Genomic DNA, 24430 nt, shown 5'->3' with positions numbered 1-24430 from the left:
CGGCCCCCAACACAGCCCCACCACCGAAGACCCCAGTGAGAAGTGAACATCTGCTGTGAGCTAGAGAGATTATGTGTTCTTGAAAGAGAGAAATTCGTACAGACAAGCCAGTGAGAAAGAACAGACTCCGTAACAGGGACACACCTACCGGATTACTATGAGTGAGGTAACTTTTCCATAGTCAGCGGGCGTGAAAACTACACCAACTCTTTTCATTTCCAAAGGCTGCAAATTTAAGTGGAGGATGCCAAGTCTGGATTCCTCGGAACGCATACCCTGCCAATTATTAACAAATACAATCGAACAACGTCATGCTCTCATTAAACAAAGATACTCTGAATGTAAAGTATTAATAAGAAAACAGACCAAATTGTCTCTGCTTCAGTGCTACAGCCATCTAACTAGACCACCCAAAGATCTCTTTATGTTGAATTTAAGTTTATACAGAAATCACCCTTATTATATTTAGTCTCTCCAGCTAGGACAAAAATCTCTGTTTATTCAGATAATCCTTCTTTAATCTGGAATTTTTTTCTCTAAGTAAATCTTGTCCTTTAAATTTAATAGCCAAGATTTAATTCTTTATCTATGTAGTGAAGACTTCCCTCTTTCCACTGCTTTTTCTCCTAGTTTCTAAGAACAATGTATTGATTTCTTGGTGCTATAATCATGTAAGCTGAAGAGCTGTATTTCTCTTTCCTGTATTTTTAGTTTTTAATTTATTTTATCCTTCGATTATTGCTAGGATTTCCCATGCTATCTGAAAGAAATGGTGGTGACAGTATTTTGCTTCATTTTCATAATAATTATCAACTCCATGAAGGGAGAAACCCTGTTTTATAAATACAATATTGAAGGTAAAAAGCTGCTGACTTTGAGCCATTAAAGTTATAATAAAAACAGTATCTTTATCAAATGGCAGTATCTTTATGCCAAGCACTGATTTTTTTTTTTTTTTTTTTTTTGACACAGTCTCAAAAACTGTTGCCCTGGGTAGAGTGCCATGGCATCACAGGTCACAGCAACCTCCAACTCCTGGGCTTAAGCGATTCTCTTGCCTCAGCCTCCCAAGTAGCTGGGACTACAGGCGCCCACCACAACACCCAGCTATTTTTTGGTTGTAGTTGTCATTATTGTTTGGCAGGCCTGGGCTGGATTCGAACCTGCCAGCTCTGATGCATGTGGCTGGCGCCTTAGCGGCTCGAGCTCAGGCGCTGAGCCTGAAATTTTTAAGTTATAAAAAAATTCCACATGCTCTTAATCAAAGCAAACCAACAAAATTAAAATGCAGGAAGTCTTTCTTTACATGGGAGTGCTAATAACAATCTTTTTATTTCAAAATACTGAGGTAAAAATGTTTTTGTGACATGGGTACCTTTTACAATGCTTAAGTTGGGGTTTAGCGTGCCAGTAAGGTAGGTTTTGCCTCTCCCCTCCTTCTTGATTTACTATGACATTTCTATTTCTCTAATAACAGTTTTGAGTTAAATTTTAAGTGTCTTCAAGGCACTGATAATGACTATTCTTTTTGTCAGTGTAGTAAGTTAAAATGCTAATAATTTCCCTTTATCCCAAAAGGTATAATATTCTTCAGAAGAATCTTCACAGATAAAAACTTTTTCCAAATGATCTGTATCACTTGCTCAAATCTAAAGAGAATATTCAGATGCAAAAGAAACTGGCATTATTTTTGGAGTTTCAAACTATATATGTTCTAATACCAGTGGGGCAAAACAAAACCTCTCTTAGTATTTTGGACTAAGTGTCTTGAACGGCCCTGGACACTGCTTGGTGGAGATTAGAATAAGAGGGACAGAGAGGGGGCAGACTCACCAGCAAGAACAAGGCCACACTTAGGCGTGAGGCTTCCCTACCTCTACTGCTGCCTCAGCCACTTGAGAGAAGAATGTTTGCTGGAAATAGGTTATCCAGGAGCTTCCTCCTTTTGTTATTCTACAGCCAACAGTATATTTTTGGAGGGAGAAGGGTAAAGAAAGAAGAAAATAGCCAAGGCACTGAAATATGTATATGTAGTAAAAACAGAGTGATATCCATATGTGTGTTTATATGTGTATACGTGTTTGTTTTTTAAACAGATGCTCCACTTTTTGAGTTGATCTCAAACACGGATTACCTATAAGGCCAACGCTCAGCTGTGTACAAACAGCTACAGAATGAGTGGAAACTGAGAAGTAAGGCTGCCAAGTCCCCAGCCAGACACCCACAACGTCTTTACTCCTAGTCCTAAGCATTTAGGCAAGATCTCATGATTGTTCAGAAGCTTAAGAACTTAAGACAGGTCCTTTTTTATAGATGAGGTGAACATCACAGTCACTGAGTGACTGGCTAAAAACATGAAGACATTTTTTTAGCAGAAGAAGATTTTTTTAATGTGTTTTTTTTTTGTTTGTTTATTTTTGCCTTATCTTCCCCTAAAAAAAAGAATTTGAGAGCACAAAGGAATCTTAAGAGAATTATAAATTCAGGCTGAGAGTTTTATGGTTTTCTACATAGCTTTGATTCAATTGTTATTTCTTCACTCACATGATTCTAAATCATCAAATTAAATTGATTTATAGGCTAACATGAACCCAACTTCTACTGCACTAGTTAATTGGAAAAATCTGCTATGTATCCTTCATGCCCAGAGAACTAAAATAAAAGAGCCACATACAGTACATAATAAAGACACTTTAAACACAAATCAACAAGGCCCATGTGCTTATGTATCTAGTTTGTCGGCACTCTTTGTTCTGTGTAAAGATGACATCCTACCCGGTCAGGGCAAGCTTTGGTCAGCTGGAATTCGCCAGTTGTGAAATTAATCATTTGCATATCAATGCCAAACCTATGGAGGAAAAAGCAAGTATTTAAAATAGCATTCACATTTGCCAACACAAAAAGCTTTAATAATGTGTGTACATTTCAGGCCACACAAATGTGTATTTATACATTATACGTGAGCCCTGTTTGTGCACATGCACACACAAAATTCATCCTGTCCAGTGACCACCGTGCCCTAGCTCCATTCTGCATGCAGACTCCCACACCTGCCACATTGTTAAGTGCTCAATAAATATTCCTGAATGAATGACTTTGGCAGCACAGGATGTAAAGACACATATGGTGACAAAAGCTCTAAATACAAAGTTTATTTTTTTTCTCCAAATGGCTATTAGCTATGAAACCCAAAGTAAGTGACTCTCTCAACCAAGGCCAAGTTTACCCCCCAGGGGATATCTGGCAATGGGTGGAGACAGGACTCAGGAGGTCCTACTCGCATCTGGTGGGTTGAAGCCAAGCATGTTGCTAAACACCCTTCAACACACAGAATAGTCCCTCCTCCCCCAAATAGAATCATCAGTCTAAAATATCAATAACGCTGCTGTCAAGAACCCTCCCCCTCAGTAGATTTTACTAATCCAAAGGAAGAATAATCATTCTAAGTAAAACTGTGACTGTTTGAAAATAAGCGACAGTAGATGTGAACTCTTCATCTTATTAAATTAACACTAGGTTAGAATACACGTTTCCGTGTCTGCGGGTTCCCTATCTGTGGGTTCAACCAACTGTGGATGCAGAACCCTCAGATGAGGAGGGCTGACTTTTTCCAACCATGATTTTAAAGAACTTGAGCATCCATGGGATTCTGGTATCCTTGGGGGTCCTGGAACCAATGCCCCTGAACATACAAAAAGCCAGCTATCCTAAAACAGGGAGCTCATTTCTTGTGTTGCCTGGAAATCATTATGACTTAGATTCTAAATTTTAGGTGTGTATGTGAAAAATGATGATGATAAAGGTTCCCTAACTAAAGAATGTTCTAATGGGAAGTGGCCTAGACACAGTGACACTGAAGATGCCACACCACCAGGAATTTCCATCAGGTCACATGCACCAAGGGCCTGGGTGCCCACGGTATAAGGGCCAATGGGTTTATCTGATGGGCAGATCCACAAACAGATCCTGGTAGAAAAAAGTCTGTAACTTGAAATTATTCTGAGTATTGAGAGTATTTCCCAAACTGCCCACCGGCAAGTCTTCCTACCATCTGTGGAGCAGATGCACTGCAGCTTTAGGCTTAGGGTACAAGGACAGAGGCAGGAGCTGCAAGGAAACTGGCCAAGAGGACGGGTTCTTCACCACAAAGTACTTTACCTGAGGATGGAGAAAGGAAAGTTACACACTGAGAAGGACACAGCAGCCTTCCTAAGATACTCCTGCCAGAAAAGCATAACCTGAACCTGATCTCAAGGAAATGCCACACGACTCCAACTGAGAGACATCTCGGAGAGTAAACAGCCCTTCCTTTTGGCTGGAGAAGCCATCTTTCAGTAATTCTACAAAATGTCGGACGCAAAGGAAAGAGGAGGGGCACATTTTCTAGGCCTTTAGAAAACATGCAGTTGTTCCTTCAGCCACGTACATAGGAATCCATAAGAAAAGTAATATTGTACATATCAAGAGAATGGGTCCTATTCAAAAAGGCCACACAAATGTGACCATGAAAAACTAGATGAGTCTACAGTGTCACCCAGCAAGCTGATGGCATCGTTGTAAATAAACAAGTTAAAGGTGAGAGGAACGATGTTCATATTGAGCATATTAAGCACTCTTGAGAGCCGAGACAGCTTCCTGAAACAGGGGAAGGGAAATGATCAGAAAAAGAAGGAAGCCAAAGAGATAGGCACCTGGGTTTAACTGAAGCTCCAGCCTGCTCCACCCAGAGACTACACTCTGTGAGAACCAGTGGAAAGGAGCCTGAGCTGCCGGAAACTATTATGCATTCATGGCATGATAGGTGAAAAAAGTAAAAGCTCCTGTAAAAGTGTAACACGTAATAATAATAATAATAATAAAATAAATAAGGAAACAGCCTGCATACTTAAAAATCATCTATGTCATGAAAGGAAAAGAAAGGCTGGGGAAGATTAAAGGAGACAAAGAGACTTGATGCAATGACATACTGGATTGGATTTGAAGCCAGAAAAAAAAAAAAATTGCTATGAAGTATCACAGTGGGATCCCTGGGAAAACTTGAATACAGCCTGGACATTAGCTAACAGCATTATGACCAGTGTGACATTTTCTGATTTTGACGATTACACTCTAGTTATCTAAGAAAATGTCTTTATACAAATTGCACACAAACTTTATGGACACCCTTCCTTAAATTCACACTGAAATAGAAGAGGTAAAGGGACCTAATGTCTGACGCTGTCAAATAGCTTGTAAATATATGAGAAATGTGAGGAAACAATAAAGTGTGGCAAATATTAAAAATTGTGAAGGGCAATTGGGAGTTCTTGGTATTATTCTTGAAACTTTTCTCTAAGTTGAAATCATTTCAAAATAAAAAGTTAAACCAACAACCGAAAAGGATGTCATCTCTAAGACATTCCATGTGCACCAGACACAGCACGCATAGTAACTCAGATGACATGTGGCATGCTCCTGCCAATGAGACTTCTGAGACACACACAGAAGTCTGCTGGTGGCACCTGTTCCCCTCCATCCTTCTTCCTGCCACCCCAGCTGGATGAAAGCAGCACACACAAGCCAACGACGCCAACACGCAGGATGGGAAACAGAAAGATGGAGCCTGGGTCCCTGATGGAGTCACGGAGCAACCTGACTTGCTTTGGACTGCCTTCCTTTGAGAGCTTCTTGCTATGAAATAAACTAACTTTTATTTATGCCACTCATGATTTCTCTATTGTTTGCAGCTGAATACTTTCTCAATAGACACATTTTACTTATGGAGTTTACATTCCATTCAAAATCTATCTGCTTCATGCATTTTCAGTCAGTTTAGTGTTTCACTCCTCATCTAGTTATTTTGACACCTCTCTATGAAAAGTAATGAACACATATGCGTGTGAATTTAAATTCTGGTTCTAAAACAATTATCCCAGGGTGGAAATACTCTGGTACTCTGAAAACCCAAGAGCTGCAGTATCATTAAGCAAGAGTCTAGAAGACAACTGTCCTTACCATGCTGTTCCTCAGGGCTGTTGCAGTGAAGTTTAACACAAGGCCAGGCTCTGCGATGAAACGAGGCAGAAAGAAAACAAAGAACTCTGACTCCTTGGATTTCTTCAAGTGAGCAAACCAAGTCAGTCCCAAAACGTTCCTCCTGTACAATTGATAAAGGAAGAAATGATTATGAAGAGTAATTCTGACATGAAAAAAAGAGGAACTCACTAAATACTACTCCCACTAAAAGGCAGAGGGCTCTTGGGAAAATGGCTTATTCTAGGTCAAAGGATGAAAAAGCATAAGATTGACCTAGAGCAGGGTTCTCAGCCTGTGGGTCATGACCCACAGGAACTGTATTAAAGGGCTGCAGCATTAGGAAGGTTGAGAACCACTGCCCTAGAGTGTCCTATTTTACTAGAAAGCAAGAAGTACTCAAAGAATGAGAAGCCAGCCAAACCTGGGACAATTTTTCATCAACAATAACAGTGACGGTAAAATTACAACACACCAACTAAAAAATCCATAGCAATGCTTGAAGAGACGTTCTTTTCTTTCCTTTCTTTTTTTTTTTTTGAGACAGAGTCTCACTATGTTGCCCTCGGTAGAATGGTATGGCATCACAGCTCACAGCAACCTCAAACTCTTGGGCTTAAGTGATTCTCTTGCCTCAGCCTCCCAAGTAGCTGGGTCTACAGGCAGCCATTACAATGCCTGGATATTTTTGGTTGCAGTCATCATTGTTGTTTAAATGGCCTGGGCCAGGTTTGAACCTTCCAGCCCTGGTGTATGCAGCCGGTGCCCTAACCCCTGGACTACAGATGCCAAGACAGTCTTTTCTTAAAGCAACAGTATCTGCTAATAAATACATAATGAACAAAATATTCAGAAACATCATTTTGCAGCCATGAGTCTAGTAACTGGTTATTATTAAATCAGTTATTATTAAACCTAACAGGTTTTCAGCACCTTTCCAGCAAGGATTATCAATGAATATTAAAACCATGGGCTAGAACATTCTTAGGGAACAAATAAACATTTATGTACCTCTTGATGCAAACAAATCAACATTTATTTATATACCTCTTTATTGTAATAATAAAGACACCCAAGATCAACCTAAGGATTCACATTCATGCTAAAAAATGTTAAACCTGAATGTAAACCTCAAGAAGCAATCAGAAAAATCCAGGAGGTGAAATGTCTTATAAGACAACTTAACTCTGAAAAACTTCTGAAAAATGAGTCCCACCAGACCGAACAGACCCTCGCCTCCAGGCCAAGAGGACTCCAGAGAAACCTTAAAACTGAGTTCCAGCCATGACAGGACAGGAAGTCAGATATGTCTTGTTATACCCCTTCCTGTCAATAGGCTTTCTTCCCAGCTCCTGGGAAAGACTTGCACCACTGCCATTTTTTTTTCTTTTTTTTTTTTTCCTTTTAGTGACAGTCTCACTATATTGCCCTCAGTAGACTGCCATGAAGTCACAGCTAACAGCAACCTCCAGCTCTTGGGCTTAGGCAATTCTCTTGCCTCAGCCTCCCGAGTAGCTGGAACTACAGGCACCCGCCACAACGCCTGGCTATTTTTTTGTTGCGGTTTGGCTGGGGCTGGGTTCAAACCCACCATACTCGGTATATGGGGCCGGCGCCCTACTCACTGAGCCACAGAAGCCACCCTCCACCGCCAATTTCAACCTGCTGCCTAATGCTGTGCCTCCTTTTTGCTGTTTCAGCACAAGTGACCAACATTCCTCCCTGACGCCACCAACCTGCAGTAGTCCTGATAAGTCTACCAAAGCCTTTGTGTTCTCTGCTTCACCTCTGGATGTTAGGGTGCTGGAAACTCCACCTCAGACTATGCTAACCATTTTTTGAACAGGTGATTCAAGAGATATGAAACTCAATTGCACATGCCTGCTTCTCTTTTCATAAATATTCATGACTCTTCCTAAAGCTACTTAAATATACATATATTTGGCCACCCCACTTGGCATAAATTCCTGTTCCCTAGTTCCCTTTATCTTTCACTCAAAGTGCTTGCTCTAAGCTTCTACCTAAGGTTACGCTTCCCAGACTGTAAGGTGGCCAGCCGGCAGGCCGCATTCCTTTATAAGAAATAAATCTCTCCTCTCCAATTTTATGAACCTCATAGTTCTTCGGTTGGTAAGATCAGCATGATTAAGATGAAGAACAGTGGGAATACCATTCTAAAGTAAACTGAGAAAACATGTTAACCAAATATAATGCATGATCTTTGACTAGGTACTGGATTAAAAGAAAGGAAAAAGAAAAAAACAACAGCTATAACAAATACTATCAATTAGAGAAATTTTAATACTGACTATATTAGATCATATAATTTTGCCATTGTTAATTTTGTTGGGTATGTATGGTATAGCTATTTATAGGAAAATATCCTCCAAAGGATTTTCTAACAAAGTATTGTAAAGCGGAAGTCTCAAAAAAAAAAAAAAAAAAAGTTGAAGTCTCATGGTATCCACAGCTTGCTTTCAAATGACTCAGCAAAAACTCTGTGTGTGTGTGTGTGTGTGTGTGTGTGTGTGTGTGTGTGTACACATAGATACAAAGTAACAGAATTAAAGTAAAAGTGGTGAAATGTGAACACCTGGTGGACAGAATCTAGATGAGGAATATTAGAGCATTCATTGTACTTCCGATTCTTATAAGGCTTGAAAATTGGCAAAATAAAAGGCTAGAAAGAAATTTCTATCACTAAAAATTAAGGACCGCAATTTCAATAAAATACTATGTACAATAGTACCCCCACCGCTGGCCTCAGTTTTTCTTTTTTTGAGGGAGGGACAGGCTCTTGCTCTGCTGCCCAGGCTAGAGTGCAGTGGTGTCATCATAGCTCATTGCTTCCTCCAACTTCTGGCCTCAAGCCACCACCGTCCTGCCTCAGCCTCCCGAGTGGCTGGGGCTACAGTTAATGCCACTACACCCAGCTAATTTTTCTATTTTAAGTAGAGACAAGGTCTTGCTCTTGGCTCAGAAGTCTTAAACTTCTGGCCTCAAGAGATCTTCCTGTTTCAACCTCCTAAAGTGCTGGGATTATAGGCCTGAGGCACCATACTCTGCCAGTGGGCACTGCAATCTCAAATTCCTGGGCTTAATTGATTCTCTTGCCTCAGCCTCCCAAGTAGCTGGGACTACAGGCGCCGGCCACAATGCTGGACTATTTTTTTTGTTGTAGTTGTCATTGTTGTTTAGCAGGCCCGGGCGGGGCCGGGTTTGAACCTGCCAGCCTTGGTGTACGTGACCGGCAACCCTACCCACTGAGCAATGGGCGCCATGCCAATTCGTAACTTCTAAACTACACTTTATTCTGATGAAATCTCAAGCCATGTGATCTATCCGGTCTGTGACTCACGAATCCTCCCCTTGTCCAGCACATCCACACTATACTAGTTACCTGGTAGTCACTCAGTACCCATCTCAGTCATGGTACCGCAGTGCTTGTGTTTGAATAACCCTTATTTGAGTTGCTGACTTAGTCACAGTCCCAAAGCACAAGAGATAGTGATGGTGACCATTCAGATATGCCAAAGAGAAGCTGGAAAGTGTCTTCTTCAAGTGGAAGTGTGAAAGTTCTCAAATTAAAAAGCAAAGAAAAAAATTGTATGCTAAGGTTGCTAAGATTTACGGCAAAAACAAATGTTCATGAAATTGTGATGAAGGAAAAAAGAGATTCATACCTAATATATATATATATATATATATATATATATATATATATATATATAGGATTAAGTCCTATCTGCAGTTCCAGGCATCCACTGGTAGTCTTGGAATATATCCCTTCAGATAAGGGAGAACTACCGTAACAGTGTCTCCCCATTACTAAACAAAAGAAATGAAGACAAAGACATACTTGCAGACATCACCATTTTTATATTTCTTCCACTTTTCATATAATTTACTTGCAAGTTCAGAATCCATATCCCAGGTAGACTGATCCAGAGGAAGGCTCCCGTCCCAACTAGGATTTCCTAAAAGGTTAGATTCAGTATTTAGAGTTACAGAAAATACATTTCAATCAGTAAATAATGCCTACAGCCAACTGCTCAACTTCTTAACAGAGAGGACTGTAGAGGGAATAAATGCCACCTCTGTCCCTGTTGCATTACTGATAGTCCCTCTAACTCAATGGCAAATAATATATCAAATTAAGCAAACATGTATAAAACAAAACTAAACCAAATTCTGTAAAGTATAATAACGCAAAAGACACATGGCTCATGAACGCAGCCTGAAGCAAGTTAAAATCACACTTGGAACACTTTTTTAACAGTTTTAAATCTAAATTGCAAAACTGCTTCCATGTAAATGCTAACCATCATCTGAGTCTTTCAGGTCACTATGTAGAGCAGTACCGAGGAACAAGCAGCCGTTCTCGAAAAGAGGGCACAGACCAGAGGCGTGTTTATCAACTGGCCTGCTGTTTGCTTACTTTATCCTATCAACTGACTGTTTCTGTCTTGTCTGTGCTAAAGAGGGTACCTGGAAGAAAAGTTGGGAATCTGTCACAAGACATCTCTATACTTTAAAACACTCCTTAGATGAAACATTTTAATAAATCAAAGGCCAAAAAAACCACTCCAAAGACAAGAGTGAGCTTCTATATTAACGCTGCAGCCTTCAGTCTCATACCACAACTAGCATCCCCTACAAGATGCTCATGTGTCTAAAACTGTTTTCAAATGCAATTCTAAATTATTTTTACTACTCAGGCTTATTTTAATAAAAGAATTAGAACCTTCCAATTTGTCCTATGTTACGGGTGCTATGATGACTGAACAATGTTATCTGAAAAAAAATCTTTTGCAGAAGTATAGGCTACTAAATGATGGATATTATTTACACAGGTACTCAGGTGTTTCTGGAGGACTTTTTAACACTTTCAAGGCATTTGGTTAATAATCATGCTATGGTTAGAATATGATCCAGTTACCTTCACAGAAATAATCATTCCATGTATAAGTGTTAATTTTCCTCACCGCTTCCCACTCCCCCCAAACTAGAGTTCTACAGAAAGCCTAAGGACAAAATACTTACCTGCTTTTGATTTTCCCATGAAATAATGCATGCCACAATGTGCTATCACTTCAAAACCCAGACTCCCTTCCTAGATTGAAAAGTAATATATGAATAACTTAAAACACAACACTAAACATAAAATCTGAATGCACTAAAACACGAAGCAGACATTGGCTTCCAGCTCAGTGAACTTCCCTTTAACTGGAAGCCAAGCAACTAGAAAGTAACTTCTTGGTTTCCTTTATCCTTGATATAGTTCAGAGAAGTCTGAACTGTCTCTCCCAGAAACAGTCCCAATAGTGAATTATTTATAATAATCAATGCCAATAATGACCCTTAGGTCCACAAGACACCAAGCCACCATCTGATTTGAAGAATAAATTCACTAGCATGGGCACTTTAGTGACAGTCCATCTTTACAAAAAATTTAAAAATTAACTAGGCACAGAGGTATGCACCTATAGTCCTAGCTACTTAGGAGGCTGAAGCAAGAGCCCAGGAGCTAGAGGTTGCAGTGAGCTATGAATGTGTTGGTGCATGCCAGCCTGGGCAACAGAGCAAGACCCTATCTTAAAAAAAAAAAAAACTAAAAAAAAAAAACAAAACAGAACCCATGACATTCTTAGTGGTGTTTTGTTTTGAAACTGTATTCTAACTCTTTGAGAAAAAGTATGCCAAGCTATAGTTAACTCCTTGCTACTCAAGACATTTCATGTCCACTTTCTATGCATCTGGAGAGAACAGACTTTATGTTTACATACACACCTGAAACCCCTTTGTCGTCCCCCTCCCCCTCAGCAGTAAATCACCCTTCTGATATGCATCTCTCAATTGGAAAAAAGAAATTTCTAAGGAAGGTCTCCTGGGCAAAATATGAATGAATGAAATTAACCTTACATTCTGTCTAGTTTAATTTTAAAACTCCTCTCTGCATGCTTACAGCTAAACACAAGGCATTTCAGTGAGAAAAAAATCATAAAGATGGTTGCATGAATGTCTCATAGAAAAACTAGAACCCAGTGTTGTACAGAATAGCTTGGATCAGAAAGAAGCAATAATAATAACTTAATGAAAAGAAATAAACATTAAGAAAAAATGAATCATGTTTAAGACAATCTAAACTAAATACAATTTACCCAAATTTTAAAGCATATTCTCTTAATTGTGAACCTCCGCAGACTTTAGATTTGGCCCACTAAGGAAATTCGAGGATTACAAGCAACAAAGTGTCACTTAAAAGAGGTTTTAAATAAAGCATTTAACAATCTAATTTACTTGAAGTCAAGGCAAGTACATACTCAAAGTCCACTGTGTTTTATGCAACAAGCACATATTCCTTACTACACACATGTTGAAAATAAATAAAAAAGAGGTCAATTAATGTACGGGCAATGCCTTATTTCATTCAAGAACCTCAAATTACCTTATGAAAAATAGAAATTCTTTCCAAACAAAGATTTCCTTGTCTGAACAATTTATCATGTTAAGACAGTCCTGGCATTATCCTTCAATTTCTTAGACAGCCTTAAAGAATATGAGTAACCCACTTAATAAACCCAAGCACCGTAAGTTAATAAACAGTAATTATTAAGAAAATTATAATATGCATATAGTGTTGTAAACAATATACCTTGGTCGGTGCAGAGAAAATCTGTAGAGGTATTGCAAAAATGGCACCTATGTTTGTAGTCAAAAATACATTGGTGAATAGATTTATGGCAACGTCTTTAACAGCAAGTTTCAAAGAAAATATATTCCAACAGCCTGGAGGTAGAAATAAAGGGCCAGTGAAATTCAGAATCTAAAAAGAAAAGAAATAAGAGAAATTATTTTTCCTAACACTAATTATGATTATAATTATTATGAAGTTAAAGATCTTCTATACATCAGAAAATATAATTTTATTCAATTATTTCTAGATCAAAGATTGAAACATTTTTATAGAAATGACAGGTTTCAAATAATGCTCAACATACCTTTTAAATTCCAAAAAAGTAATCTTAACATTTCCGCAAGTGGTATTTTATAAAAATTTGCTATTTTATAATGAGCCAGTCTTAGTTTTTGTTGTTTTTTTTGGGGGGGGGGGTTAATTTTTTTTAATTGTTGGGGATTCATTGAGGGTATAAGAAACCAGGTTACACTGATTGCATTTGTTAGAGCCAGGCTTAGTTTTACTAAATATAGTCTGATTAGTACAAATTGTATGTTTTTGATTAATGATGAAAGCTAATACTTTTAAAGACTATATCCTGGTAATCCTTGAAATATAGATTTAAAAAGAGAAAGAAATGATTTCCTAAAATTGTTTCTAAAAATTTTTAAAGTAAAATACTTAAAAAATCATAAGTTAAAATTAAATTTTATGGGTAATAATTTCATAGCATTTGACCTTAAACAAAGCTTAAAATAGGCTAAAGCTTGTAGAGGGGTGGAAATACTCTATGTACCTTCAAAACGTGCTTGGTCTCCTTGGAAACGAACACATTATTTAATACAACACTGTGCTCAAAACGATTGCGGTACCATATTGACCAAACTCCTGATGTATTCTCAGGGGTCTCTATATGAAACTGAGTCGCTGAAGAGTCCATTCTAAAATACCTGTGGACAGAGAACATGAGCGAAGGACAACTGTCAGTACTCTAATGAACCCCTGACTCCAACAACAGGAGCAAGATACAACATTATGGAAGGAACCGTGGTGCTGGCAATGACCTTAGAATCACCTCCTTCAACCTTCTGGCTCCCTTGCATGGAGAATCGACAAGGCCCCAACCAACACAGCTCACAAAGGCCAGCAGGGCAAACCAGGACCCCAAAGCAACTCAGGAATACCACGTGAAGGTGTATCCTTTTCACACACCTGCTCCCTAGCCTGGACCCTATTTCATGAACTAAGTAATTTATTTTTTTTAAGCGGGTTTTAATTTGTTTATTCATATATATCTATGTGTGTGTGTATATATATATATAAACTGTGCCTTTGTTCACCACCAACACAACATCTGGGTGGACATGAACTCATTACAACAATTTTTATGTGGATGTTATAAGAAGTCACTCAGTGTCTGCGGATTTAAAAAGTCACTTCACACCACAGAAAATATTTAATAAATCCAAAAAAAGGAAAGAAGAATATAATGGCAGAAGAGCTCCTATCTCAGTTCTCTGAAACGGGGTCCCCCATAGGAAACTGGTCCCAAAGGTCTCAAGGGTTCAGAGAAGAAACTTTGGTTTGGTGATGAACCGAGTAATTTAGCCTCCCCTCCCCACTTCTGCTAACAGCCCTTCTGATGCCTGTTAGTCGTGCTAAGGCAAAGGGAGGCACATCCAGAGAGAAAGGGAATCATACACATCCTATCAGTTATGTCGCAAAAGCATTTCTAGAGAGTGAGAAGGAAAACACAATTTCAGGGAAAGTGGAATTAACCTACCCTTGAGCCACAGAAGAGGAGAGGCACGCTGTTAGTGTTGGGACGCTTTTTGTCTTCTTCGAATCTTCTACAACTGCACTGTCACATGCGGTGGCTGCTTTGTGATATAAAGAAACAAACGTGAATTACAGGTATCTTACCTTTCAGTAAGCCTTGAGAAAAGTAAGATTTACGACATTATCTATAAATTTTTAATTTACTTCTGTCTCCACTCGATTAGCGAATCAGGCATAAAAGGTAGCATACTTCTTCAAATGCTCCTATGTCCTCCCCCGCTGGCTGACTGCCAATTAACGAGAACTCTGTCTGCTCTCCAGGCACATAATTTTCAAAAATTAATTTCTCATTTATTCTTTTTGGGGTAGTAGGAGTCAATGCTTTGTGGCTTTTCCTTTACAAAGATCTGTATTCACCATAAATAAGAGAAAAGTCCTGGGTCTGCCAGAGATGACAGTGAAAAATGACACTCAACTAAGTAAGTAAATAGGGGTGTGGGGAGGCATAGCTAGAAAGAAATGGAGCCACATAGCAAAAAGGAGTCACCAGCAAAACGTAGTACTGCATTTCAAAACACTGCTCCTGTATCAAAATGATACTTTAAAGCGTTCCTTGATTTCAGTCATAATACTAAATTGCTGGTGTTGAATTCTTAATTCTGATGCTAATACCCTACTCTTTTTTTAAAACTAGATACAGTTCGAAAATAATTCAAACACAAAAAAGTATGAAAATAAAGTCTTTCACTCTGACTCCCAATTATCTTATAGGAAATAACCGTTAGCAGTTTCTTAAGCATTCTTCCAGGTGTTCTATCCAAGTTCACAGATACCCTTAAAAAAAACTAAATGTACATATACGGCTTGAATTGCATGTCCATGTTTTTTTTTTTAAAGAGACAGGGATTCACTCTGCTATCTAGGCTGAAGTGCAGTGATGAGACCATCACGCACTGTAATCTCAAATTCCTGGGCTCAAATGTTCCTCTTGCCTCAGCCTCCCATGTAGCTAGGAATACAGGTGTGCACTACCACTCCCATGCTAATTTATTACTATATATTATGTTTTAGTAGAGACAGGGTCTTCATATGTTGCCAAGGCTGGTCTTGACCTCCTGACCTCAAGGGATCCTCCTGCCTTGGCCTCCCAAAGTACTGGGATTACAGGTGTAAGCTACTATGCCTGGCCATGTATGCTTTTGAATAGCGACAGAGCAAGCCCTTCTATAGCTGGACTACAATGTAACCAGTCACCTATCAATGGATGTTCAAGCTGTTCTGTCACCACAAACATGCATTTCTGTAAATATGTTAGAACACCAAATACATATGTGAGTATCATTACTTCCTAAAACTAGAATTGAGGATCAAAGAGCATATATATACTTTTTAATTTTTTCAGAGATTGCCAATTTTCCCTCCACAAGAGCCTGAACCAATTTATACTTCTGTCAAAAACACAAGAGTGTTTTCTTTTCTAATCATTACCAATACAGAATATTGAAAGCGTTATTTTTATTGATCTAGGTCAGTGTTTTTCAACCTTTTTATCTCATAGCACACTTGAACCTATAAACTTCAGCAACACACTTAAATTACACTGATCAAAAAGTAAAAAAAAAAAAGTACTCACTGTGCTTTCAACTTCTTTCAAAAATAATTTAATTAATGATCTTTATAAAATTTTTCATGACACCCCAAAGATCCTCTCACGACATACTAGTGTGCTTGGCACACCAGTTGAAAATCACTGATCTAGGTAATAAATTATATCTCAGTTGTTGCTTTAACTTACATTTCTTTAAATATGAATGAGGCTAGGTTTTCTTATGTTTAAAATCCATTTGAATTTCTTTGCGGAACTCTTTTGAATCCTACGTAAGAACCTAAAGGTAAGGTGGGATTTACACATCACATTCCACACGAAACCAATCAGGACAGTACAAAGACACGGCCGCCACCTGTGACAGCAGCGCCTCCACCTGACACATTATGTCCTGGCCTCACAAATCACCAGTTAAGCTTTTCATATGTGGCAAAATAAAAGTGGCGCCAACACTTGTTTTTCTATCACACTATCTTTCTCTTACAACTCTGAAGGCTGTGGTTTAATGAAACCAAACCTGTTTGACCCAGGCTTCAACTGTATTTCCAAGTCATTTCCCAGGAAGATCTGCCATCGTATCTAGATAACAAAAGTTAAAAAAAAAAGAAATCTCCAATATTTTTAAAATCTGTACCTTTGCAAGTAAAAGAAGCAATTTTTGTAAAGTTTGTTGTAGAAGTAGGGAGTAGTACTGGTTCAAACTGCAGAGACAGAGCATCTCTCTGTGAGAAATGACGTATATCCTATAACAACAACAAAAATCCCACATTACTGCTCTCAGCTGGGAGAAGATTTATCCAGTTTGAATCAACGGTCAAAATGAGTAGCACAGAACAGCACATGAACAAACTGCTTGGTACCTGTGTCTGTAAGGGAGGGTTGCTGAGAACTTTCGTACAAATAGTGATTCAAGCAAGGAAAAATTGGTTTACATTAAAGCAAAAGGGAACACATACAGTGCATCCTCATTTGTTTCTGAAAATCCTCACATTCTACAACAAAACGCACACGTGCAATTTGAAATTTTATTCTATGTAAGCATTAACAATTAATTACCTGTATCCATACAAGGCTGTTTCCTGAATGTAATATATACATGTTTACGGTTGAATCATCTGTTCAAAAGAATCAGAGCAATGAGATTAAAACAAAGAACCATCTCATTCCCATATCTTCATCAAGTAATTAAAATATCACAATATACATTTCTATAAAAAAAAAAAAAAGTCAACACGTTTCTCAAAACTGAAATCAAAACTTGTAGCTGTTTTCTTTTAGGTATTCTTGTAAGAAAAAAGGTCCTTACAAAAAAGACTGACCTACCAGCCTTGGCTCTCTAAATGATGACAAACCACCAGAGAGGAAATTCTGAGTTTAGCCATCACACTGTATTTCTTCTGGATGAAACTAACCAACTGGACAGCTTTGAATAAAGCAACGTCATCCTGTTGATCAGACATCCCTCTGTTTTCTCATTTAGATGACAATACTTGGAAAGAATAAAATGTTGAGATCCCAAAACGCAGGCTTCCTTTTAGCCCCCACCAACAGAAATGGTCCCAGTGGGTCAGGGATCTACCCCACTGATGTTCACCTGGCCACTGTGAAAATCACCAAAACTATGAGCCTGAGGACAAGGCCAGCTCCCTGCTGATTTATCACCACTACAGCCAGTTCTGAGGACTAGAAGGTGAATGTCTAACCAACAATTAAGACTGCCCAAAAAAAAAAAAAAAAAAAAACTATACTTGTATGTATCATTTCTACACATCTACACTCACATACACAAGAATCTTGACAAACAAAGGATTACGGACATATCCTATTATGGAATTCATGGACCATATTAACATGCATCCTGCCAAAGTTCTTAGGTAAGTAATTGATGAACTGGGTTATTTCTGATAAGTAGGACACACATTTCCAAAGATAAAATTCATGAAACTGAACACCAAAATTCTACTCTAACTTGCCAGGCATCCAGGAACAACTAGCCTCCTATCTACTATTAAAAATACAAAACAGTATGACAGTATGATTTTTGCTTCTGCAAAACAGTACAACTTCAACAAGAAGCCCAACATTTCAAATATTTTGTCAATATTTATATTACACTGGCCTGCCCACTTAATTTGTTTACTATCTCCAAAATGCCAAGAAAAATCATTTCCAAGGAAACTCAGAATAGTGTGCAGCTGTCCCCAAAATACAGCTGAGAACCAGTTACTATTACAATTTTTTAAATAATTATAAGCAAAGTCTCTTTTTCTCTATTTGCTATGTTACAATCTACACGTAAATGCTACAGAATGATGAAGTAGGTTAATTAAAATATATGACAATAAAAATTCAGAAGATTCCCCCTTACCTGAGGTCTCAGATTTATCTGTAGCTACATAAACGATAGAGAGATGATCTAGCAAATCTTGTGTGTTTTCTTCGAATTCTTTTGAGGAGTTTTCCATTGTTACCATTATGCTCATTTGTAGGCGCAACACATCATCAGATTCCAGATAGCAACTCTGTGATTGGAAGGAGGGGAAAAAGAGGAAAAACAAAAAATAACCTGAACTTTGTAAGTTCAAATTTCAAAAGAAAAACAAGCATTTAAACGAAACAGCAATTCTGTTCTCAGATTTTATTTTTAATCAAAGAAGAAGGCAGGGTGAAAGTACTAAATATTTTATTTTACCTTTAATTGCTGACATACTTTATTATGTAAACTGCATTCCAATTGTACCTGCAAGAGGCTAGTATTCATGGTTTCTGCCTAAAAGAAGAAAAAAGGGTGAAAAGAACTTAAAAGGAAGCAAAAGGCTCAATCTAGCATTAACAATCTATAGTTTAATAAACTACAGATTTTAATAGTAAACAATCCATCATTTATTCAGAAACTACACTCATTCATTCATTCATTCATCCCTTTATTCAACAATCATTTGAGCATCTGCTAAAGGCTGGGCATTGTTCTATCTGCTGGAAATACCACAGTGAGCAAAACAATGAGTGACAACTCACGGAGCTTATGCTCAGCGCTGTCACTGAGCTTCCACCCTCATGCAGTGGTTCTCAACCTTCCTAATGCCACAATGCATTTTCATTGTTACAAAGGGGTCGAGACCCACAGGTTGAGATTCCCCTGCTCTAATGGAAACGACAAGTAAAGTATAAATTCCTATTAAGGCAATAGTGTTTCTAATGCTCAGAACATTTTGTTTAAACACAGGATCTATTTTTATTTTAGGGTAGGTTTACCCACTAACAGCCAATTAATTGTTTCTCTAAGTGCTTTCCATCAATACAATGCCCTTAGAAGTAATCCTCAAATCAGACAAAACCATTAGGGATGTCCAAAATTCAACTGGCCATCATTTTTAATATATAGAAGAGCTATGGGTGGAAGAGACAGAAGTGTATGAAAACAATGTCAAGTTCAAAGACCTTAACAACCACCAGGAATGACAGGGACAGAACTTTAAGGGAATTGAAAAATTCAAACAAGAGACACAGCCTTATGGTGGTAGGGTGGGGGTTACAGACCTGTGAATACACAGAAAACTTAGTTTGACAAGTGAATATAAAACACCTGGGCTATAACGTTTCCTCTTGCTGTTCCCGGTATAATAATTATAAAAAGATACTGGGCCTGGGGTGGCACCTGTGGCTCAAAGGAGTAGGGTGCCAGCCCCATATGCCGGAGGTGGTGGGTTCAAACCCAGCCCTGGCCAAAATCTGCAAAAAAAAGGTACTGGACCTGGGAGCCACAGTCAGAGCATCAGAAAATATCAAAAAGAAGGAATTCACCAAAGCCTACGCTGACTTAATTGTGGGTAAGCAACTATTAACCCCTAAAAAATGCATTATTAAGCAGAATCGCCTCAATTATGTTTATCAGAATGATTAAGACTTACCCAAGTATTTATGTAAACAAACTACTTCGATTGTTGTCCAGACAATTAAAGTCATATAGGAAAAAAAAAATCACATTTAAAATGCAATAAAAATATTTAAGGAGGTGGCGCCCATAGATCAGTGGGTAGGGTGCCAGCCACGTACACCGAGGGTGGTGGATTTGAACCTGGCTCAGGCCAGCTAAAGCAACAATAACAACTGCAACAACAACAAAAAAATAGCCAGGTGTTTTGGTGGGCACCTGTAGTCCCAGCTACCTGGGAGGCCAAGGCAAGAGAATCTCTTAAGCCCAAGAGTTTGAGGTTGCTATGAGCTGTGACACCACACACTTTTACAGAGGGTGACATAGTGAGACTCTGTCTCAAAAAAAAAATTTTAAGAAGTTTAACTAAGTCTGTAAATGGGACCAACTATCAATGAAAGGCTCTTTTATAATAATTATTACAGCCTGAGCAAGAGCAAGACAATGTCTCTATGAAAAATGGAAAAATTAGGCCAGGAGTGGTGGCTCACACCTGTAATCCCAGCACTCTGGGAGGCCGAGGTAGGTGGATTGCCCTGAAGTCACTGATTAGAGACCAGCCTGAGCAAGAGCAAGACCCTGGGCCTATCTCTAAAAATAGCTGGGCGTAGTGGTGGGTGCCTGTAGTCCCAGGTACTGGAGGTGGGTGAAGCAAGAAAATTGCTTGAGCCCAAGAGTGAGGGCAACACAGTGAGATTCTGTCTCAAAAAATAAAAATAAATTAAAAAGGGCGGCGCCTGTGGCTCAGTGAGTAGGGCGCCAGCCCCATATGCCGAGGGTGGCGGGTTCAAACCCAGCCCCGGCCAAACTGCAACCAAAAAATAGCCGGGCATTGTGGTGGGCGCCTGTAGTCCCAGCTGCTCGGGAGGCTGAGGCAAGAGAATCGCGTAAGCCCAAGAGTTAAGAGGTTGCTGTGAGCCGTGTGACGCCACGGCACTCTACCCGAGGGCGGTACAGTGAGACTCTGTCTCTACAAAAAAAAAAAAATAAATTAATTAATTAAAAAAATAAAAATGGAAAAATTAGCTGGGTGTGGTGGCACGTGCCTATAGTCCCAGCTACTCGGGAGGCTGAGGCAGGAGGATCACCCGAGCCCAGAGCTTGAGGTTGCTTGTAATCTGTGAGGATGCATTGCACTCTAGTTGGGGCAACAGAGCAAGACTCTTACTGTCTCAAAAAAAAAAAAAAACACTCATCAGTAAGATGAGCCTCCTGGCTCATGCCTATAAGCCCAACACTTCAAGGGGAGGAGGAGGTTGCTTGAGGCCAGGAGTTTGAGCCCACTCTGGACAACACAGGGAGAGCTTATCTCTACAAAAAAAAGGAAAAAAAACCCACACACACACACATGTATGAGTTTGAGGTTGCAGTGAGCAATGATTACACCATTGCACTCCAGCCTGGGTGATAGAGACTCTGTCCCAAAAGGAAAAAAAACTGTTGCTAGTATTCTTAAATATAACAATATGCTCTGTAAATCAAATCTAAAAGGAGAAAAGCTTAATTCTGACATTTGTCTTTCTATGAACAAATTCCATCATCAAAGACATAAACAAAAAAAGCCCACCAAGATCTTCACATGGCCAAATCCAACAGAAGCTGCTCATTTTGCTCACTCTTCTACCCTCTTTTTTTTTTTTTTTTTGTAGAGACAGAGTCTCACTGTACTGCCTTCTCGTAGAGTGCCATGGCGTCACAGCTCACAGCAACCTCCAACTCTTGGGCTTACGCGATTCTCTTGCCTCAGCCTCCCAAGCAGCTGGGACTACAGGCGCCCGCCACAACGCCCGGCTATTTTTTTGTTGAAGTTTGGCCGGAGCTGGGTTTGAACCGGCTACCCTCAGCATATGGGGCCGGTGCCCTACTCACTGAGCCACAGGCGCCGCCCTCTTCTACCCTCTTGAACACCATTAACTAGTTGTCCTTTCTCTGTTTTTTTTTCCTTTCTCTCTGGCTCTTCCTCATGTAGCCATCAGACCTTGGAGTCACCATGGATGCTGTTTGGGTCCTCGTCACCCTTCCCCAGCGGGGCTCTCTGACGTGCTGAAGCTTCCCTCGGAGACTTCTCTAGCTTGGACCTCTCTGCATACCTGTATGTCCAACTACTGACTAGGTGGGCCCCTGAACCCTCCCATAGCCCAGGCAAGCCGCCTTTACTGTGTGCCTCATCTTGGCACCATTATTCTTCAACTGCAGCATCATTAATACAGTTTAAGCCAGAAACCTGAAAACCAACTTCACTTCACCTTCTCACTTACCCTCCTCAAAAAGATACATAACCAAGCTACACTGATTGTACCTCCACAGTACCCCTTTTCTCTTTCCTCATACCCCAGAGATCAGGGGTTGGCAAGTTGTGCCCACAGGCTAACTCCAGCCCCACAGCCAGGCCATTGCACTACACCTGACCCAACAGTAGGGTTACGCACGTGTGATGGAGACTGTGTGGGCTGCAAAGTCAGAATAAGTACCTCAGTGGCAGTAAACTACAGAAAAAGGTCACAGGGAAATCACTTCCTCCCAGTCTCCCTATACCATCCATGCCCTTTCCATACTGCATAACAATGAGTTTACTCAGATGCACAGCTGGTCATACCACTTTCCCTTAAAATTCTTCAAATATTTCCCACTTGGCAAAAGCCCCAAATCCCTTACTTTAACTACAGAACTTGGGTACTTACCTAGCCTGTACGTCCTTGGTCATCTTTTAGCCGCAATGGTCTACTTTCTGCTGTTTTGCCTTATAACCTTTGAATTTGCGTCCTTTGCCTTAAACTCACTTCCCCAACACACCAACCCCTCTCCCTAGCTACATCTGAGTTAACCTTCATGTCCCAGCTTAAATACCCGCTCAGATACCACAGCTGAGATCAATGTTCATTAATCACACCCACAGTGCCTTTTCCCTGACCTTTGTAACACTTCTCACTATAATGTAACAATTTGGTCAAGGTCTAGTCCTTCCATCCCCAACCCACCCCCACCCCCATTAATTCTAAGCACCTTGTTTGCTTTGTTTATCACAATGCCTATCACTTAATCAGCTTTCAATATACAGTTGATGAAGGAATGGGGGGGGGGGGTCACGCAGCTACAGATGCTGTGGAATCTGGCAAACTTGAAAAGGAAAAGAAGCTAATAATAGTAAACAATGCCCATAAAATAAAAGGATATACATAACCTGATACTCAGCATATACTGCTGATGGGAAACTTAAAAAAAAAAAAATACTTAAAGCACCACACTGACATATTTTAAAAGTTCACATTTATAATTAAGGTTTTTATTTATTTTTTTTTATTGCCAGAATAGACAATTTTACTAAAGGTTTACTGTTCACTGTCTGTATATAATCAAGTTTTTTTAATCTACACTTAATTATGTCAAGGTCTTAACCTGACAAGGCAATTCTCTACTTAAGATGTTTCTTCAAATGAAGAGGTAATATTAAAAGTTCAAACTTACGATTTTGAACGTGATTAACAATCCTATTTGCACAATAACCTAATGTGATTTAAAACCTAATACTTTATCATTCATGATCAATTTCTGGATGAATTTATAATTTGTCATTGTAAATATGATGATTCTTCTATTAGCTGGGAGCTTAAAAATAAACCACTTTGTTTCATTTGCTACAGGACATGTTTCAGAATCCCACGAGGGGGAGCTCTAACACCTCCAAACTGCCCTTGAGTTCTCTAAAGAATAAAACAATTGAAACCTTAACTTAAAAAGAGAAACTATAACCAAAACCTGAGCCGGTTGGGACAACCACACACACTGGAGTACAAGTTCCCCAGAAAGTACCCTAATGAGCACATTATATGTCAGTAGAACATCCCCTAATCCAGAGGGTGCCTGAAAAGCTTATAAAAGAAAAACAAACTAAACCTAATGCTCCATTTTTTAAATCTCCTACATTCTTTGAACTAATTAGTTCATAAATTTTATAGCTAAAAGAGATGGTAATTTCCTTAGTATCTTTGTATGAAGTATATGGTATTATTCCCTTTCAGAAGATGGGGTAGGGAATGTGGCTTGGAGTGAATAAATGATTAATCAAAGGTCTTGGTAGGCTAGTTAGAGAAAAAAAAAAAAAAAAGCAGATCTTTTAAAACAAATTAATACTGGGCAGCACCTGTGGCTCAGTGAGTAGGGCGCCGGCCCCATATACCAAGGGTGGCAGGTTCAAACCTGGCCCCAGCCAAACTGCAACAAAAAATAGTCGGGTATTGTGCCGGGCGCCTGTAGTCCCAGCTATTAGGGAGGCTGAGGCAAGAGAACTGCCTAAGCCCAAGAGCTGGAGGTTGCTGTGAGCTGTCACGCTCGGCATTCTACCAAGGGCGACAAAGTAAGACTCTTGTCTCAAAAAAAATAAAAAAAATTAAAATTAAAATAAAACAAATTAGTACTTCCC

General features: G+C 39.3%; 1 protein-coding gene across 4 annotated transcripts in view; it reads right to left on the bottom strand.

Annotated features, from left to right (window-relative positions):
• The window catches only part of TMEM131L (transmembrane 131 like), a 172376-nt gene that overhangs the window by 41688 nt on the left and 106258 nt on the right, over positions 1-24430 (bottom strand). For 3 of the 4 annotated variants that reach the window (XM_053583183.1, XM_053583202.1, XM_053583210.1), the window contains 13 exons: positions 18769-18846; positions 18445-18598; positions 17133-17191; positions 16711-16819; positions 14475-14571; positions 13488-13641; positions 12668-12838; positions 11056-11125; positions 9872-9989; positions 5995-6136; positions 4049-4158; positions 2776-2848; positions 149-276 (listed from right to left, as the gene is read on the bottom strand). In XM_053583183.1, coding sequence (XP_053439158.1) covers positions 149-276; positions 2776-2848; positions 4049-4158; positions 5995-6136; positions 9872-9989; positions 11056-11125; positions 12668-12838; positions 13488-13641; positions 14475-14571; positions 16711-16819; positions 17133-17191; positions 18445-18598; positions 18769-18846 — 1463 coding nt within the window. The remainder of the gene's footprint in view (positions 1-148; positions 277-2775; positions 2849-4048; positions 4159-5994; positions 6137-9871; positions 9990-11055; positions 11126-12667; positions 12839-13487; positions 13642-14474; positions 14572-16710; positions 16820-17132; positions 17192-18444; positions 18599-18768; positions 18847-24430) is intronic. The other variant, XM_053583193.1, reaches the window with a different exon arrangement.

This window comes from Nycticebus coucang, chromosome 1 (genome assembly GCF_027406575.1).
Source record: "Nycticebus coucang isolate mNycCou1 chromosome 1, mNycCou1.pri, whole genome shotgun sequence".
Lineage (NCBI taxonomy): Eukaryota > Metazoa > Chordata > Mammalia > Primates > Lorisidae > Nycticebus > Nycticebus coucang.
The sequence above is the reverse complement of the archived record's forward strand: the minus strand, read 5'-3'. Positions and strand labels throughout refer to the sequence as shown.